The sequence below is a fragment of the Rhineura floridana genome, chromosome 8 (genome assembly GCF_030035675.1).
Source record: "Rhineura floridana isolate rRhiFlo1 chromosome 8, rRhiFlo1.hap2, whole genome shotgun sequence".
NCBI classification, from domain to species: Eukaryota; Metazoa; Chordata; class Lepidosauria; order Squamata; family Rhineuridae; genus Rhineura; species Rhineura floridana.
This window is the reverse complement of record NC_084487.1, coordinates 36850950-36871249: the sequence shown is the minus strand read 5'-3', so window position 1 is coordinate 36871249 and position 20300 is coordinate 36850950. Positions and strand designations below refer to the sequence as shown.

Here is a 20300-nt window from a genome sequence, read left to right as displayed (position 1 = left end):
TACATAGTGTGTATTGAGAATTTCTTTCAGGTATTACATCAGTCAATTTATCCATTTCTGATAGTTCTAAGTCTTTTATTAGCTAGCTGGTATCACAACAGCATCACCAGTCACCACATCACACACAATTTTACCCAACTTCCATGTTAAATAATATGATTTAATGATCAATAATGGAATCAAACCTTGCTTGTTCTGAAATAGCCCATCCCTCCTTGATTCCAGTATTTTTTCACTTTTTATGTTTCATTTTATTTTTCTGGCCAGTCGGGAGCCTTAAATGAAGTGTTTACAACTGATTTCGACGTTAGGTTGTGACCACCCGAACTATGGTTTTATATATACAGTATGAGGTTATAATTAAGGTTTTGCTGGAGAGCTTCTCATAGTGAGGACAGAATGCTGGACTAGATCGCCTCTCGGACTGACCCAGGCTTTCTTGACATGCACTTTCACTAACGAAAGAGTTAATGGAAGCAGAATAAAGGGCCGCAGCGGTGCACTTCCCGAGCCTCTCCACTAGCTGTCCCACTTCCTCCCAGAAACAGGAACTAGGAGGAGTGGTCCGGGGCTGCTTGCCTGCCTACGGGATTGCCCTGCTGGTTTGATATGCAACAGGCGACAACGACGACGACAACCTGTTTAACACACCTTGGCGCTGGGCTGGTTGCGAAACTCGCCTCGTTTCTTCTTCCCTATCGAAAGAAGACGTGTCAGCAGGAACACTTGGCCGCCGCCGCTCTTGCGGCCGAACTAACCTCAGCCTGAATTATTCACGATCGCCTCCTCGCCAGACAATGCCCGCCGTCGACAAACTTCGCCTGGAAGAGGCTTTGCAGGATAGTCCGCAGGTACCAGAGTAAAGCTGAGTGCATCTGAGCGGCTGGTCAGGGGAGGGATGTTGCAGTCCTAGCAAACTGTGTGCAAACGCGAAAGTTACCTGCAACCAGGGAGGAGAGGGAAAGGAGAATTGTCAGTAATCCAGAATGAGGCATTTGGGCGAACTAACAGGTCTTTTGTGTGTCTGTTCGTCTTTTTGTTATGGATCTGGTTCCTGGCTGCATCAAAGCACACCTATGAACGAGGTATTTTTGTTTTTGTATGGTGCTCCGAAGCAGATACAGGAAACGGGTTGCTGTTCCGAGCAGGCTGTAAAGTTAAGTGTAATCTTTAAAAAGAAAGAATAAAAAGGCATTTTGGAGGGGCCCCTTCTGCCACAGAATCAAAGGTGTCAAACTGGAAAGGTCGACATTGTGGTCCAAGGTTTAAGTGGGAAACAGATGTTTCTTTTAAATAAAAGGCAATGGTAAATAAATGGCAACAATAGGGTACTGTTATTGAAAAAGTCACAAAGAAATGAACAAGGGTTTGAGTTCATCATCAGCCTTTGCCACCCTAGTGCCCTCCATATGTTTTGGACTACAGCTGCCATCAAGATCAGTAAGCATAGATGTGCTGGCTGCGGCTGATGGGAGTTGTAGTCCAAACCATCTGGAGGGCACTAGGCTGGCAAAGGCTGGGCAAGATTTTAACCGAAAAAAGGGGTTGTGTTGCTGTGCAAGGGGTGTGTGTGTGTGTGTGTGTGAGTGAAAAAGACTACTCTGATGTATAAAGAAATGTGGCCCTATGACAGGGAAAAGGGTCTCCATAGCAAAATAATAATTTGACCTCTGCTGTTTAATATGTTATGAAAATATACATGATGTCATCTTAGTTTCCAGGTTAACAAGTGAGGTGAGCATGGAAGTGTTCAAACAATGGTTATTATATAAAGCACTGTGGGAATATTAATAAGCTTTGGAGGGAGGAGGTGAAGGCAGGAAGTAGCTTTATCACTGCAAAGGTATGGGGCTCCACTATGACCAATCTAGGTCACCTTTAATAGGCGTTGCACCCGAGAGACATCCCCTTCAAATCTAGGGGAAGGGGAAGATCATTAATTGGATTTGTTTGATTTTTGTTCCTGATCTCTTAGGCTGCATTTTGGTAGCAACACATTGAAAATGCAGCAAAAACAACTGTTTTAGGACAGTATAAAGTGTAGAATTAAGATCAAATAAATGATTAAGGCTGTGTACGCATTATACATTTAAAGCACATGGCTCCCCCTAAAGAATCCTGGGAACTGTAGTTTACCCCTCACAGAGCTACAATTTGTAGCACCCTTAACAAACTTCGGTTCCCAGGATTCTTTGGGAGATACCGTGTGTTTTAAATGAATGGTGTGCATGCAGCCTAAGACTCCATGATTAGAATGTATAAGACTGTATGTATGTATGATTAGCTGTTGTTGTTTTTCAAGGCCTGTGAAATTTTGAAGGTCGTTAACAACTTGTGTATGAAGGGCTGCCTCTACAAGGATGCTTTGTTTTAATATATTTTAAAAGTCTGTTTTTATGATGTTTTAAAGTGTTTTTCGTGCTTTTGTTTGCTACCCTGGACTCCGCCTCCTACTGGGAGGAAGGGTGGGATATAAATCTAATAAATAAATAAATAATACAAGCAAAGGTATACCCTTATTCCTTTGCTAGGGAGGAGGTGTCTAAATAAGAAGCTTCATTATCAAGCAACTTCCCCTTCTCCTTCTTCCCTGATGCTTTTGGATCTTTCCCAGAAAGGGAGATTGAACTGTTTCGAGTTGGTGGAGAACATGCAGGGATCATGTGACTCATCTAAATAGCTGATGGTGCTTTAAAGGCCTGGAGGTTTAACAAGCCTGGATGCTGGTTTGTGCAGCACATGGAAAATTGCAGAGGCTGCAGAGTACTTTTTATTATTTTTAAAGGGCTGTAATTTTTCTGTCTCTTTGCAGATCTTGGGCACAACTGCTCACTTTCAGGGCATTCTTATTTAGGGATGCTAATCTGTGCGGGCACTTTTCCCCCCACTGAGTTCTCTGGCAGTTAAGCATGTGAGGTAACTGTGTGTAGAAATTCACCGCCAGTCTTCCTGACCAGAATCAAAGCTGCCTCCCACTCTCCTCCATTCAGGGCTTCTGCCCCCCCCAACTCAATAAGCCAAAGAATAATTTATTTTCCAGTTAGATAAGACTGCCCACCTTTTGTGAATCTCAGAGTAAAGGCACTTCCAGATGACTGGTTTATTGAGCATTCATTCTGATTTGATCTTGGGGAATTTAGATAACGCGGCATCAAAGCAAAGATTATCCTACACTTTCCAGTGCATTTTCCTGTCACTTTTTTTTGTGCAAATAGTCCAGTCTTTGGGGGAAGCAGGTTTGTTGCACAAGATCTCTCAGCATGTCCTTGAGTCCTATCTGACAATAGTGACAGTCTGGAAGTGCCTTAAGATAGAGCCACTGAGACATGCAGAACCTCCCCAAAACTGTGGAGCTATGGGGCCTGACTGCACATTATGTGTACTTGGCAAAGCACAAATTTGGGCATCCTTTGGAAGTGCTGAGCTTATGCATTCAACAAAATAAAGAGATACGTTTTTCCTGGACTGTACCACTTCAGGCTGCAGGTGAGCCATCACATGTTGGAATGTTCCCCACTCTAAAATAACTGCAGGAAGCAGAACCCAGGAATGGTTCTCTCCTCTCACATCATTGAAACAAGCAACTCCTAATGTTGACAGTGGTAACAGTCCAGGAAAAAAGATTTTCCATTTGATCATGTTGATGTATAAACAGGCCCCGAGACCAAGTTATCTGGACTAACCTTGAATGATGGTATGGAAGTTGGCTTTTGGTTTTAGAACTGAACTTCATTGACTTTTTATGTTTAGCTTGATTTTTAGCTTTTAAAAAAAGGCAAGTAATGGGGGACACGATGGAAGTGTATGCAATTATGCATGGTTTGGAGAAAGTAGATAGAAGTTTTATAATATTTGAACCCAGGGCTAACCAGTGAAGCTGAAAGATTCAGAACCGACAAAAGCCAATACTTTCACACAGCACATAGTTAAACTATAGAATTTGCTTTCACAGGATGTAGTGGCAGCCACCAATTTGGATGACTTTAAAAGATGATTAGGCAAATTCAGGGTGGATAAGGCTATCAGTGGGTCCTTGCCACTATGGTTATGTTGTCCCTCCAGTTTCATAAGCAGCATGTCTCTGAATGCCAGTTGCTGGGAATCATAAGGAGGGAGAGGGCCGTTGTGCTCGGATCCTGGTAGTGGGCTTCTCGAAGGCATCTGACTGAACACTCTGAGAACAGAATGCTGGACTAGACAAACCCAAGTTCCGTCCACCAAGGATCATTTTATTTATTTTTATTTTTAAAAATCTTTTTCGGCCACTTTTCTAGGCAAATGAACATCCACAGTGCATGGCTAGAACATGCCTTCTGTTGAGTCAGACTATTGGTCCATCTAGCTCAGTACTGTCTACACTGATTGGCAGCGGCTCTCCAGGTTTTTAGGTTGGGTCACACTCAGTCCTATCTGGACCCCAAGCTATTTATTGGGCTGTCTGCACACATACCATTCTGCCCACACTTTAAGATATACTTCAGAGGCTGTCCTGGTGTGCCCACCCCCTAGGTCAGTTAGGTGGGTTCCTGTGAGGGGGAGGTCCTTTTCTGTGGTGACCTCATGACGATGAACTTCCCTTCCATCAGACGTGCATCAAAATTTCTGTGTTGCAGGGGTTTGGGAAGTCCCCACCTGCCAGGTCTGATGTTTATTAGCTGGCCTGTGGGCATGATGTTTATTAGCTGGGTGATAGTTTAGCTGAATTATGTTAATTCTGGCTCTTTTTAAAAAATATATGGAATGTTGCTGATTTGCAGGACCGTAGCTCAGTAGAATCTTTGGAGTGAGTACTCAGGTGTAAGTTGTGTCAGTTCAACAGTTATGCCGCTGAGAGCTAGTCTGCAAAGCTAATGTGGCCTTGAGGGCTCAGATTGGATCCTCTACATTCTCTTAGTGAAGGGCTGTGACTCAGTGGTAGAACGTGCATATTGCATGCAAAAGGTCCTAGGTAGGGTTGGGAGAGACCCCTGCCTGGAACTGTGGGTAGCTGCTGCCAGTCAGTGTGACAATACTGAGCGACATGGACCAGAGGTCTGGCTCTGAATACAGCCACTTCCTTTCCACTTCAGTTTCTGCTAGCCATCTCCCATGAAGTAAGAAATCAGTCCTTGTTAGTGAATAATGCCACATCCTTTTCTTGTCAAGGGATAAACCACAATTTACGCGGGACAGATATTACCACACTAGACGTATGTAAATAGTCTTTCCCTTCAGATACCCTAATGTAAATGTTAATTTCTAAAGAACTCTGCATACTGGAAATATAACACTGTTTATCCGGCTGCTGCACTTTCGCCTTGAGTATTAAAATTTCAACAGTATTTTGACAGCAGCTGAACAAAGAAAGGGTAAAGAAAGACTTCAACCAAACAAATTTAATCCATTTCTACCAGAAATTATTTGAGGTATAATAGCAGCAAAGAATTCTTTAAAAACGACAACTAACAATACAGTTCAGTACATGTTTACTTGGAGGTAAGCCTCACTGTGTTCAATGGGGCTTATTCTCCCTGCATGTGTGTTTAGGGTTGAAACCTTTGTGATATGATCCAGCCACATCTAATCAGTTTAGATTACAATTTTAACACACGCTTGGGGTGCGGTCCTATGGTCCCTAGGAGGGTGTCTCAGGGGCCATAACCTGAAAGACCACCTGCACCCATATAGACCTGTAAGATCGCATAGATCATCTGGGGAAATTGCACTTGTAACACAGCACTCTACTCTATATTATAAGGCAGCGATCTGAAAAAGGGCATTTTTTGCTATTGCCTCTGTTCTGAACATAGATTTTAAAAATAGTAAGCAGTTTAGAAATGCTTTTGAATAAAATAACATTTTGTTGATCTCTGTCTCCACAGGCAGATCTGTGGGTGGAGCAGATGGTCTGACCACAGAGTGATGGTGTGAAGGCCCAGGGAAAAAAACAGAAAAATTTGAGGGGGAAAAGCCCCCCCCCATTTCCCCCCAAGTCTGTTTTGTTTTTCCAAAAAAATGCAGAAAAAAACACAGTCCCTCTCCCCAATTTTTCTTTATTTCCCCCCCAGGCCTTCACATCGCTATCACAGAGGCTTGTTTGTAGCTGTGGAAACCTTTGCAACTGTCCCTTGTCCGCCATTGGTTCTCTAGTAGAAAGGGCAAAAAGGAGGTATTTGGAGGCAAATTGGAGGCTTTGGATCCACTGGATCTGAACCCTTTCCATTCCCCTGACATGCCTGTGGAATGAGGGGGTGGTATTATTAGTATTAGTATTCAGTAAAAGCATTTATAGATCACCCTTCATTTTAAAAAAAACCTGAGAACAGTGTAAAAAGAAAATTATGAAAACAAAAATACATGTATGTGTGCACATGCATACACACACACACACACACACACACACATATGATGGAAATGATGCTAATATGTTCTTGTAAAGCTGAACACTTGGGAGGATTGCTGCTGTTCACCTTGAGTTTTGGTATAATGTGATTTTAAGTGAACTGTAATCACCATGTAAACCTCTACAAATATGTACCAGGCTGAGCCTTATGATCAGCATGGGAGTCCCATTTGGTGGTCCTGCCTATGAGGGAGATGCATTTTGTAGTGACTTAAGGCAGGACCTTCTCTGCAGTGGCATCCTGACTGTAGAACACCCTCCACTTGGTAGATTTATCATCCCTCTTTTTAGTGGCCTTTTGATGTTGGTTGAAGGCATTTTATTCATTCATGCTTTAAGGGAGTAATGATGGGAGCTATGTTGGACATCAGAATAATGTGGAGTTGGTTTTTTTGCTGTATATCATGTTTTAATAGTGATTTTAAATTTATTATATTTTATGAGGTGTTGTATCTTATGGATTGGTTATTGTAAACTTCCCTGTGGTCTGGTTCGACGAAAGGTGAAGTAGGAAAAAAACTAATAAATAACTACAAATGTCTTTACTTCATTTTACGTCTCTTCATAAAAGGACTGGGGTGGGGAGCCTATGGTCCTTCAGAAGTTGTTAGACTCCAGGAAGGTTACAGATTCCCCACTTCTGTAGAAGGGATCATGATGGTGGTGAGGTTTGAGAGCTTCTGGCAGTGGGGGCGACTTTATTGACTATCTTAATAGAGAGATTCCTACTGGCTGGCTCCAGTTGTGCTACCTATTTGTTTAAAAATTGTAAACTTCCATTGGTGAGTAAATTGCTGAGCTTTCTCTTTTATCAGACTCGCTCTCTGCTAAGTGTGTTTGAAGAAGATGCAGGGACGCTTACAGAATACACCAACCAGTTACTTCAAGCAATGCAGCGAGTTTATGGGGCTCAGGTAAATAATTCCATCTGGTTTTTTTTGGGTGGGTGGGGGTTCTCTCTCTCTTAAAAATAACATTGTTTTATCTAGTTTTAATGATGGATAATACAGAAGACAACAAAGAGAATCCCGCTACTTCCCTGCAGAAAACAATCACAATTGCCCTGCCCAATTGCTTTTATTTTGTTTTGGTTCCCTTAGCATAGCAAAAAACACAGAAAAAAGTATCTTCTGAGACTAAAATTCATATGGTCATATATCTGCTTATTTGAACTGAGATATGTACAAGTCTTTTGACCATCTATGCAGCTGCCTTACTCCTCCCTTCATTAGCAAACTGATTAAAGCAGAGACCTTCTAATTAACCATTGTTTCCTATTTTGTCCAAGTTGGGGAAACTATGGTTACCAGCTTTGGAACAAACCAGGATCTTAAACTATCTTCAAACCATGGTTTAAAATCCTAACTTGTTCCGAAGCGGATAACCATAGTTTCCTAGTTGTGGTAAAATGAAAAACTTTGGTTAAATTGAGATTTCCTGGTTTAATTGCAGCTCACTGCAAAGGAACTGTGTTCATGGCAAAAGATTTATGCATCTCTTGGCTTAGTAAGCCAAGCTATAATTGTCTGAACAAGGCCACAGCTTAGTATTTATTTGGCTGATCCCAGCTTTCAGGTTCATTTTCCAAATATGTTTCTGCCTTCCACATTCTGTCTTAATACTGGACAAATTAACACAGCACATTAATAAACCCCAAAGTGGGGGCAAAGCTTCTAATTGATGGACACACGTTGATTGGTCTGTAGCTTGAAAATCAATTTGGGGAAGGGGGTTTGGGAGGTTTAACCCCTTCTTCCAGGACTGTGATCCCAATTTGATTTGTGCATGCATACACATCTCAGCACAACTAATATTAATATGTGGAAAACTGCAGGACATCCTGTTCTTATCACATCTAGTTTGGTCCTTTAGATGTCACAGCTTTCTTCACTAGTGTAGATTACCTTGTGAGAGGGAGAGAGTGTGTGTGTGTGTAGGAGGTTATTGGTGAAACCAGTGGAACCATATGTATGCATACTATAGATAGAGATTTATGCTGCCATAAAGACAGGCAGGCCTGAGGGACATGTTACGGAAGGAAATCATAGCAACATCTGCAGGAGAGCCCTTTAAATTGGAGATGCCCTGTGAGCCCTGTCGAATTCCAACTCCCGTCAGTCCGATCCAGCATGAGTTGTAGTCAAGCATCATCTGGAGGGTCATTGGGATCCCCATTCCCTGCTTTAAATGAACACAGCCGCTCATTTCTTTGGGATCATGTGCATAGAAATGTCCATCCCATGCAAGAGGCCCAACCCATGCAACTGTTTATATTTGGGCTGCTTCACTTGTTACTAAGTGTTGCATCACCACCTAAATGCCCGATGGAATGTCTGGAGCTCAGAAGTCCATGGGGTGAACTTTCCTGGCATTCTTGTTCATTTGCATGCTTATTCCAACTGTTGTGGGTGTGGCATAGTCATCAGAAGTACTGTCTATTTACATGTTAGAAATTAGAGATGGGATTTGGTGCCTATTTCAGTTCAGTATGATTCCCTTAATGCAGTGGTTAGATGAGAAAAGTGGAGAAGGCAGATTAATTGTTATATGCAGAAAAAGTGTGATACCTTTTGCCAGTTATCAAAACTGCAGCACAGGTAGAATTTAATTTGTCTTTCTGATCAACTTTATGTGTATGGGGAGTATATAAATAGTTCCATTGAAATAGCCATAGGATATCATAGGGAATGAAATTACAGCGTGGCTTTTGTAAATAAGGTGTACTCACTTTTACCTGCAACCTTGTATATTACATCAAAGGCTATATATTGTTTAAAGGCCAGCAACCAAGGCTGGCTGCCCATACTAATGGGCTTGGTCTTTTTGCAAAAGAAATTGATTTGCAAATTAGATTACATTGTGTTGAGAGATGGTGGGATATTATAGAAAACATCACAAGCAACTCCATCCAAGCAAGCTGTTGGCAGCAAAATCCTTTTTTTTCCAGAAATGAACAGGCTGGTTATGTATTATAATCAAATAATGCTATACAAATCTGAATTTGACCACTGAACATTTTGGCAAGATTTGATCTGGAGAATTTGCTGTCATTCTAAACAAAACTAGACTCAGTTGTGTTGCCTGAAATGTGGCGGATTCAAGGTGCCCTCTGTATTGAATAAGAGAGAACTACATACATTGTAAAGTTGCACTGTCTAAACACAGCCAACGTTTGCTGTTTGTCAGAATTTGAATTATAAGCTGTGTGTACAATTGTTTCTTTTTGGTGTTGCTTGTAAATGTCACTGTGTATTCCGTTTAGGTTGGGTTTTTCCATGCATCTGCTGAATGAATCTAAACTGCTGTGCTATTACAGTGGCTGTGTTAAAACGTTATGGTAAACCATAGTTAATGGTTGACCATGAATGTGCATATAAATCCTGGTTTGCATCTTCCTGACTGGGGATTGTGGTTTGTTTCTTTCATTCTAAAGAAGCCACAGTGCGGTCAAGATTTATTCTTGGCTTCCAAGTCATGGTTTATTTGAGCAACACAAATCGCAACCCAGCAATGTAACACTAAGCCAGGGATTGTGGTTTGTTGCTCCCACTAAGAAGAGCAGCAAGGCGGGAGTAATTCCCACATTCATGGTAAACCATTAACCTTGGTGTGCAAACACTGCCACTGATAGGCAAAGGAGGAAAAGAGAGAGAAAACTAGTTTGGGAGCACTGCTCCTTAATAGTGGGATTTTATTTTCCTGATGGCTGTGGTCTTGCCTCGCATCTACAATGTAAATAGCAATTGACGAGTCACAATAAAAAACACCATTTTGGACTTCTGTGTATTTCGAAGGAAGGGAAAGGGAGATCTGGAAATGTCTAGATTCCTGCTCCATATATATAAGCTTGACTTGCAGCAAGGTATTGATTTAAGTATTAATTTACTATGAATGTACACCTCTTACACGAGCCCAAAGTCTCTCATTGTGTAAAATCTGCAAGCTGACCATCAATATTAGTGCTCCTGAAGAATGATTATATATGATCTGAAATGCAGGGGGATAGCAACTGCTCTCCACTGCAGTGCCTATGATAATGGCAAAAGGTGCAGCCAGATACACACTTAACCTGGGACTAAGTCCCATTGAACTAAGTGGGGCTTACTTCTAAATGAACTTGTATAGGATAGCACTGCAAATCTTTTAACTTGGTACGATATTCAGTAATGAAACCCCTTTTCTCCTTGTAGAATGAAATGTGCCTAGCAACCCAACAGCTCTCCAAGCAGCTTCTTGCATATGAAAAACAGGTATGCCTCATGCTCCATCTGTATCCTGAACAATCTCCATGTTCAGTAGATTAGAGGGTAGCGATGAAAAGTTTCTCAAGCATTTACTTAGTCATAATCCTGGAGATATCAATGGGGCAAACTTTTCTTGATATCTTAGAGCAGGGGTCCAGATGCTGTTAGACCAAAACTCTCCATCAGCCCCAGGAAGTTGTAATCCAACAAGATCTGGAGGGCCACAGCTTTCCCATCCCTACCTTGGAGTATCAGAAATGTGCTAAATAGTACACACTCGTTCTGCTTGTTTGAGATGTTGCACAGAGTTCACTCTTGGAAATTCAAACCACTGTGTTTCACTTGGTTGGTTCCCCCCACTTCCCTTCTAGAAGAAAAGTGGGGCACCTCTGGTCCTCCAGATGTTGGACATCAAACTTCCTTCAGTCGCAGCCAGCAGGGAGAGGAGTCGGGGAGTGATGGAAGTTGAGTTCCAGCAACATCTGGAAGGCCACTGCTCCCCCATCCTTGTCTTAGAGGAGTCCAGTGACAATAAATCATAACACAATTGAGAATTATGAATGGGGTGTGTGTGTGGAGAAGGGTGGGCAGAAAACCCATTACCTTTTCAGTAACCAAATCCAGACTCTGTGCAAATCCCTGCACAGAGAGAGCTGCCATGCCCTGTTTCCTGGTGGTCTTCTGCCTCAGTGTGATTAGGAAGGCCTTTTGCTGTTAGTGACTTTAGTGAACTTTGGTTGATGGATTTTCATAGCACTTCTTATTTTATATTTCTGTTTTTTACCACTCTGTTTCTCTTAAATAAAGATTTTTTAAAATATATATCTATATATCTTTTGCCGTATTTTTCAAAATCATATTTATTTTTCTCTGTTAGCGGTCTTGACCTTTTTGAAAAGGTGGGATATTAATGTTTTAAATAATAGTAAACTCCCTGTTACTTTGGATAGCCCAGATTTCACTAAGGGATGGTTGGCAGGGTCCTCTCTTCCCCCTGCCCCAATGCATACTCAAGTGCATCCAAGTGAAACATTTTGCTTTTTCCTCATTGGACCAAGTGTCAGCCATTTACTTATATGGGGGAAAGTAAATGGTTTGTTGGGGTGGAGCAAAACCTGTGCATAGTCATAGTGACCTGCCCTGGGAGTGAGTATCTGAGCATCTGTGTGCTTTCTGCTTGCTCCTCTGGGCTGCTGTCTTTTGAGACAGCTGAAGTCCCTGGTAAGTGCTGCAAGGACTGAGACCCTCTGCCTGACCCTGGCTCCAGAGAGAGGCTGCAGTTAATGTGGCAGCCTCTTCATCAGCTCCTGGCTGAGTCAGGAGGCATATAAGCCCGGCTGCCCTTGGGTGGCGGGTCTGCTGCCGGCAGGGTCGCTACCAAAGGGGCGACACCAAAGGGAGTTGCCCATAGGGGGGCCCATAGGGAGGCCCTAGGGCAAGGGCGCTACCCTCTTCTATTTTTTTTTCCTAACCTATCTGGGGGAGATTGGTAGTGGGGAGGGCATATGGCTTGTGTAGTTCCTGTCCAGGGTGAGAGCCTGTGCAGTGAACTGAATGATAGGAAAAAGTTGCCAGATGCCTTCAGAGTGAGAGTCTGTAATTGGCAGAAGGCTGGCCCTCCCTGGGTGTGAGACAGAGGGGGAGTAGATGTGCCCTGTGTGAAAAATATTGAGTTGCCAATTCTCGCAGAGGCCTACTGGGATAATTGGCTCAGATAGGTTTTGTTGGTGGGCTCTTGTTGGGTCCATATCAGGTGTTTAGTAGGAGTCTTAGTAAGGAGGGGCATGGGTGATGCTGCCCCAATTTCAGTGATCACAGGTAGGGGGAAGTATAGCCATGGGGAGGTGAATTACCATAGAAGACGAGGGCAACGCTATCTACGCCTTGTTCTTCCCTCCCACTCCTTTCATGGATGGGTTCCTTGTTGCTCATCTGCTGTGCCCACTGGCCTGTGTGTGTTGTTGTTTAACACTAGATCGGTACACAATAAGACCACATCTTTAAACAGTCATGTCTTCTCCAAAGAATCCTGGGAACTCATTTGTCAAGAGCTGTTAGGAGACCCCTGTTCCCCTCACAGAGCTACAATTTGCAGAGTTCCCTGGAACGAGGGATTGAATGTTAAACCAACTGTAGCTCTGTAAGGGCAATAGAGGGTTCCTAACACCTCTCAGCACCCTTAACAAACTACAGTTCCTAGGATTCTTTGGGGGAAGATATGACAGTTTAAAAGGATATGATACTGCTTTCAACGTACAGTGCAGATGGAACCTTAGATCCTGTTCTTCTGCAATAAGTACGCAAAGCAGCTTACGAAAAGAATAAGTAGAAAGGTTAGCATGTTGATTTACAAACATGTCCAAGAACTTTTTTTAAAAAAAACACGAAACATCACACATTCTTGCCATGAGTGGATATCCTGTCCAAATCTCAGTTTATCATCAGGTTTTAGAGCAATGCATGTCTCTTCTGCAATTTGTGCATTGTTTACAAATGTCCCATTTAGACTGCCTAAATCCTTCAAGTGCTCATCAGGAGAGGAATCATAGTTGACTACAGCATGTTGCTTGTCCATGTGCTTGAATGAAACATCAGTTTACAAATATCTCTTCCAACAAACCTCATCTCGCGTGGCAGCCTATGACAGGTGAGGCTCCACTGCTCATCCAAACACTAGGATGCTAACCTCATTTTCTGCTTAGTTGATAAATCCTCACAAGGCTACATCATTGCCCCTCCAGAAAAGGCAAAGTGCTGGCTCACTGACCCACCATCTTCTCCCCAGAGAATGGGAGGAAGGGGTGCTTATAGACTGTTTGCTTATCTGGGCCTGATACTGCATGCTGCTTTTAACTTTGTCCCATAGTTATGGGAGCCACTGGAAACCAAACCTCTTATTTTTATTTCCCTTTCAGAACTTTGCCCTAGGTAAAGGAGATGAAGAAGTGATATCTACCCTTCAGTACTTTTCGAAAGTTGTGGATGAGGTAATCTAAATTACCAGTGACATTTTTTTTCTTAGATTTTTGTGTTTCTTCTGGTGTATGTTTATTTCACTGAACCTGTTGCCCAACCTGGGATTTACAAAAGGGAGGATGGCAAAGGGTGAGCTGTTTGTGCTTTGAGCTGTCTATGGAGTGCCACAGAAGAGTATAATGATGCAGAGAGAGGAAAAATCCTGAAGTGCTGTCTATCTTATTGAGCAGTTCTTGCTCAGTTTCTGCCAAGAGTCTTGTGGCATCTTAAAAACAGACACATTTCTTCTGGCATAAACGTTTGCGGGTTGGAGTTGCCTTTGTTGGATGCACAATACGTTGTGTGGCCTTTCGGCCCACTGTTTGCAACTTTCTCTCTCTTACACCAGGGATGGGGAGCAGGTGGTGCCCTCTAGATATTGTTGGATGTCAACTCCTGTTGGCCCAGTCTTCATGGCTAGTGATCGGGAATGATGGGAATTATAGTCCCAACAACATCTGGAGGGGCTACATGTTTCTCATCTCTGCTCTACACCCTCAAATGTTGTGTGCACATGTGTGTGTATTTGTGCGTGGCTGGCATGCGAGGACGTAACTTGCATCTGATGAAATGAATTCTCTTTGCCATAATAAATTAGACTTTAATGTGCCAATATACTGTTTTGTGTATTTTCTGCAACAGAAGTAAAGTCTGTTGTGTTTGCTGCTACAGAATTAAGCATGGCTACCCCATGTTAAGTTGCTGAACTTCTGATAATTCTAGGCAAACTTAAAATAATAACTTGCGAGTATGCATCAACTTATGGCTCCTATGCTCCCCTAGAAACCGTGCAGTCTAAATTTCTTAGGAGCATTTTTGGTACTCCCCCATGTGTTTCTAATGTGAAGCTCCGTCTAGAGGCTGGCCTCCCTTCTATTGAGGCTCGTATCTGGATACTTAAATTCAGGTACTGGTTTAAATTGGTTTATGCTCCAGTAGGATTGCCCCCCCTTGTGTTGTTGGATTCTCACCAATCAAAATGGAAGAAATCTCTATTTTATAAACTGGCACGCCTAGATTTTTCCCCTCCATCTATCCTAGCCTCAGGTCCATCAAAGGCCATGACGGATATCAAGCAGAGAATCCTTGATATGGAATTCCAACAGCATTTATCTCTTGTTGATAATAATTCTGTTTGCACTTTAAGTTTAAAGCCTTTTTCCTTAGCGCAGTATTTAATCTCTCTCCATTACCCAAGATTGAGAAAGGCATTTACACTGGTTAAATACAATGTTCTTCCATCTTCCCTTTTGGAGGGTAGATATTATAAAATTCCACGATCTGATTGTTATTGCCCTTGTGACTCAGGTGCCATTGAGACGGCAACTCATGTATTGTTAGACTGCATATTTTACAATAAACTCCACAGTCGCTTTATTTCCCCTCTGCTTCAGAAATTGCCAGGTAGGGATGTAACCTCCTATATGCGTTTTTTATTTGCAGACTTAGATCCTTCTATCACATACAGAGTTGCACAATTTTTTGCTGCTGCTATGGATCTCTGTAAAATATTTGTAAACTATGGATGGTTACATTTTATGTTATTTGTTAAATCATTTTATATTTGCCCCTTTTAAATATTGTCTGTATAGCCAATTATATATTTTAGATATGTAATATACATGTTATTTTTATGTTTCTTTCTTCTGGTCACTGACCGTAATAAACCGTTGTTGTAAACATTGTTTAGAGTTGTCGGTATTTAGAACTGACTTCTCTAAATAACAATAGTTCTTTTTCTTCTTGGCTCAAAAGCACTTTAAAATAACATTTTGGTCAGTGTGCAAATGTACTAATGCCAATTCAAAGTCCATGGAGTTCTTGGCTTACATTCCCCTCAGAAGGCTTTTCTCACTCCTCTCTTAAACTGATAATGCAATATATCCAGCTTTGCAGGGACAGCTGGGGTGTGCATGTCTTCTCTTTTTCTTTTTCCAGCCATCTCTAGAGGCACATAACATCTCTTCTATTTGCACCGTCCCCAGGAGCTCTAGTCCTCATTAGTCCAGGGTACAGTTTCTTGTTTCCTCTTAGGCTTCCACACCCTTTTCCAGCTGGTTTCCATTGTTTAACCACACTCAACCGAGACGCGCAATTCAAGAGATGTTAGAGCATATCTACATGATTTAAACTGTTTTTAGTATGTGTGTCTTTTTCTTGTTAAATTATTTTGTTTATGTTTGCCGCTCTGGGCTCCTTCAAGATAAGTTCAATTATTATTATTATTGTTAATAATAATACACTAAACTGTATAAATAAAACTCTATAAACTAAAACTATATACAAAATTTTATGCCAGTGCTAACTGACATGGCTTCACCCCAAGAATCCAGGGATTTGTAGTGCCAAGAATCCAGGGATTTGAGAGTGCTGAGATTTCCCTACCCCCACATCGCTCTCAGAACTAGAAGTCTCTGAGGAGTGGGAGAGACCGTTAAACTAGTTTAAGTCTGTGATGTAAATTTATCCTTACCCAAGGATATAAAGTGCTGTAGTACTTTTTTACCTACAGCTTTTTCTAAAAAAACAGAACTATTGCTGCTACTTCTCATAGTGTTGAAACAAGGCAGCCTGAGGGAGGGGCTGACCCAGAGGTGGGGAGCTCAAGTCCACAGGCCAGATATGGCCCTCTCAAGCCTCTTCCCAGGCCACACCTTCCATTGTCCCTGTCCCACACCTCCCTTGAATGCTTTTTGCCTAGCTGAAATTTGTCCTCAATCTGTGTTATAATACCTCTTGCTTGCCTGGACCGAGAGGTGTAGTGTAGACTTCTGTGTGGCTGGAATGTAACCTATATACAAAGGTAAGAGTTGCATCAGTTGCTGTGCCCACTTTTGTCTCTGGCCCTGCCCGGCACTGGCATATGGTCCCCCAGAAGGTTACTGAAGAGGGACCATGGCCCTCGGGCGGAAGAAGGTTATCTACACCTGGCATCTGCTAACATGTGTCAGGCCTTCTGATCAAGGCCCCATCCACACGATACATTTAAAGCACTGTTATGCCACTTTAAACAGCCAGGGCTGCCTTGCAAAGTATTGTGGGAACTGTAGTTTGTAAAGGCTGCTGAGAGTTGTTAGGAGACTCCTATTCCCCTCACAGAAGCTAAGTCTGTGTCTTGCCACTATGGTAGTAGGACTGGAGTCAAATGTTCGAGTATCCAAGTATTGTTTTAGGAGCATTTCCCCTTCTTCCTGTTTGGAAATCTGCATGCATAATGGGACTACTCTTTAGGAGTCACTCCTTTGATCTTCTTGCCTCCATTCCCATCCAGGCAATTAATAACATCAGTAACATTTTTTTAAAAAACTTGACACCCTCCGCTGTGAAAATTGTTAGAGTTGGGTCTTTTGTGTGGGACATAGGAAAAGTAGTCCAATGTGGGGGAGAAGTTGAAGTTTGCAGAGTAAATATAATTGTTAAAGTTAAGTCTTGCTTCAAAGCCTCGCCTTAAGTACACTCTTTAAACATGAGAAATGGAGACTTCCTGCTCAGTTGATGTTGATGTGTGTGCGTTGTTGCGTGAAACAGCATACGTTACGTTGGAGTTAAGTTGCTCAAGAAACTTCTCAGATGCATTAGATCAGGTTAAGAGTCTTTTTTAAGACATTACGGCCAAAGGCTTAAGAGTAAATACATGTAGAGTTTCTTCATTCACCCCCCTTCTGGTACATCTCTCTCCAAAGGTAAACACAGAAGAGAACCTCTCAGTTCAGAGGCAATACACAGAAGACACAGCTTAACACAGATAGCTGCTAGAACTTTTCCCAGTCTATCGCGATGGTTACCATAGCAACGGCCTTGGCAGTCCGTTCCCAGACTGGGCAAAGACATAACTCCCCCTAGTTACAGTTTTTCAGACTTGATGGAAAACAGACTCAGTGACAGTGCGGTTCAATGGTCAACAATCCCCCCTTTTTCCCATCATGTCTGTAACTCATTACAACAATAACAACAATACATTTCTCCAGTACACCTTGCAATACAGTTCCAAATTACATCTCAGTACATTACAGTACATTTCAGAACATCTCTGTACATTTAGCTAGAACTTTATTCAATCAACTTTCAACTCATTCCAAGCCTTGTCACCAGTTTGCCAAATTTCTCCTCACACAAAGGCTTGGTCATTATGTCAGCCACCATGTTGTTAGTGTCACAAAATGTTAGGTTAACAAACCCCTGCTGCACACAATCCCTTACATGAAAGTATCTGACACTAATATGTTTTGTTCTCTTGGTATGAGCTTCTGATGTGGCTATCTTGATGCAGGTCTGATTGTCTTCATATACAGTAATCGGAAATTGCATATCAGTGCCTATCTCCTGCATGAGCATTGCGAACCATTGTAGCTCATTACAGGCCTGTGATAGAGCCACATACTCTGCTTCTGCACTTGAGGTTGCCACCACATTTTGTTTCTTGCTGCTCCAGTCAATGCATGACCCGTGCCACATCACAACTATGCCAGAGGTTGACTTACGACTGCTCAGTTCCCCTGCATGATCTGCATCCACAAAACATTCAAGACCTCCTGTCTTTGCTCCTGACAAAACCAGACCCTTTGTCTTTGTGCCTTTCAGATTTATGTCAAGATCTGGTTTAAATGTTTGTGCTTATGTTTCTGGACACCAAACTCTCACATACGCATTCTCTTGTGCTCTAGGTGCACGTTTGCCACGTCTCTTACCCTGTGGCTTGTAAACTCGGCTGCGATGCACTCTTTCAGGCATCAGCCTGACTGCATTACATGAATACTGTGGCTGTGTGCTTTTAACAGCTGTCTTCTTACAGCTCTGACCGTCATTCTCTTTCCGCCCCATTAAACTCAAGGCATCAGCACACTTCACACCCACGGTCATTTTAAACAGCCCTTGTGTCATAAAACCCTGACAGACAACTTTGCCTCTTCTTTGTACAAAACATTTTCCTCTATCAAATGTTACACAATACCCAGAATCCACCAGTTTTTGAACTGATAAAATATTATGAGCCAATTCTGGAACAAACAAACATTCTGACATTATCCCAAGTTTATTAAATCTCACCAGTCCTCGGGCTTCCACCCTTTTCTGTGATCCATCCTCAAGTTGCACAAAATCCTGCACTTCTTCTGAAGCATAAAACAAACTTCTGTCTTTAATTAATATATGGCTCGCCCCGCTGTCGACAATCCAGTTAACAGGTCCTAAATCTTGAGACTTCTGTTTACAAACAAAGTTCACACTTCCCTGCTTCAAGCCTCCATCCCTGGAGTTGCGCTTGACTGCACAGTCTTTTTGGAGATGCCCACAAGTGCCACAGGCATAACAAGCCTTTAGCCTTTGATGCTTGCAATCCCGTTTGCTTTCGGCTGCCTCCTCCGGTTCGGCACTTTTCTCCTCCTTGCTTCTGACAGCTTCCATCAGCTCGGCTCTCTGCGCCTCCTGCCTCCGCTGCCATTCCTGGGACAAATCCTGCAACGCGTCCCACATCTGTTTGGCCGACGGCTCATCTCTCACACACATCAGTTGAGAATCCGATAGAGCCAAGATTATAAACGCCTGCGCCCTCTGATCTTTGTGCGTCCAGGCCGCGGTCAATACCGCCGGGGGTGGTCCATCTATAATGTCCCATAAATCCTCTGTTATCAGCAAAGCCCGCATCCTCGGCTTCCAGCTGCCATAATTCTTTTCCGTCAATCTTTCCATTGGCAAGCCTCCCCCAGACAGGTTTACAGCCATGTTGCTCACCTCTGTCTGGTACAATCAGTCAAGCTGCCCTCTGGAACTCCGTCTGCTGTTCAGACCAGCACCTTACTCCCATGTAATGCGCTGTGGATCTGGGCCCATAACCCCTGTTGAGGTGTGTGCGTTGTTGCGTGAAACAGCATACGTTACGTTGGAGTTAAGTTGCTCAAGAAACTTCTCAGATGCATTAGATCAGGTTAAGAGTCTTTTTAAAGACATTACGGCCAAAGGCTTAAGAGTAAATACATGTAGAGTTTCTTCATTCACCCCCCTTCTGGTACATCTCTCTCCAAAGGTAAACACAGAAGAGAACCTCTCAGTTCAGAGGCAATACACAGAAGACACAGCTTAACACAGATAGCTGCTAGAACTTTTCCCAGTCTATCGCGATGGTTACCATAGCAACGGCCTTGGCAGTCCCAGACTGGGCAAAGACATAACTCCCCCTAGTTACAGTTTTTCAGACTTGATGGAAAACAAACTCAGTGACAGTGCGGTTCAATGGTCAACAGTTGAAGCTGCATGTAGAAGCCTTAATATTTGTCAGTCCAGCAACTAATTTTAGTGAGAGTAAACCCGTGTTCCATGGACAGATATTAAGATTATTACTGATCTCCATACAAACAAACTTGGTTTCACTTATTGAATTTTTCTGGACAGGGGAATAAGTTCTGGATTTTTAGCATGTACCCAATATAGTACACCCATTCAGTGTGAGATATTCCAGTTCCCCATAAGAATTCTTTGTAGGAATCAATGTTTGTACTACCTTGTTATTTAAGGGTTTGTTTTTTTTTAGGGTGACGGGGTTAATTATTAAGAGGTTATTAAAGAATCTGTTGCAGAAGCAACATACATACAAAAAGTCTGGCTTTCAAAGCAAATGGCTTTTAACAATTTAAGGAAATATTGTTTAAATATATATATAAGTG

General features: G+C 42.4%; 1 protein-coding gene across 3 annotated transcripts in view; it reads left to right on the top strand.

Moving 5' to 3' along the window:
- APPL2 (adaptor protein, phosphotyrosine interacting with PH domain and leucine zipper 2) overlaps positions 1 to 20300 on the top strand; it is a 50959-nt gene that overhangs the window by 10534 nt on the left and 20125 nt on the right. For 2 of the 3 annotated variants that reach the window (XM_061638915.1, XM_061638914.1), the window contains exons 1-4: positions 527 to 851; positions 7198 to 7296; positions 10573 to 10632; positions 13542 to 13613. In XM_061638915.1, the coding sequence (XP_061494899.1) occupies positions 798 to 851; positions 7198 to 7296; positions 10573 to 10632; positions 13542 to 13613 (285 nt within the window). In that variant the 5' untranslated portion in view covers positions 527 to 797. Of the gene's footprint in view, positions 1 to 526; positions 852 to 7197; positions 7297 to 10572; positions 10633 to 13541; positions 13614 to 20300 lie in introns of those variants that run through there. The other variant, XM_061638916.1, reaches the window with a different exon arrangement.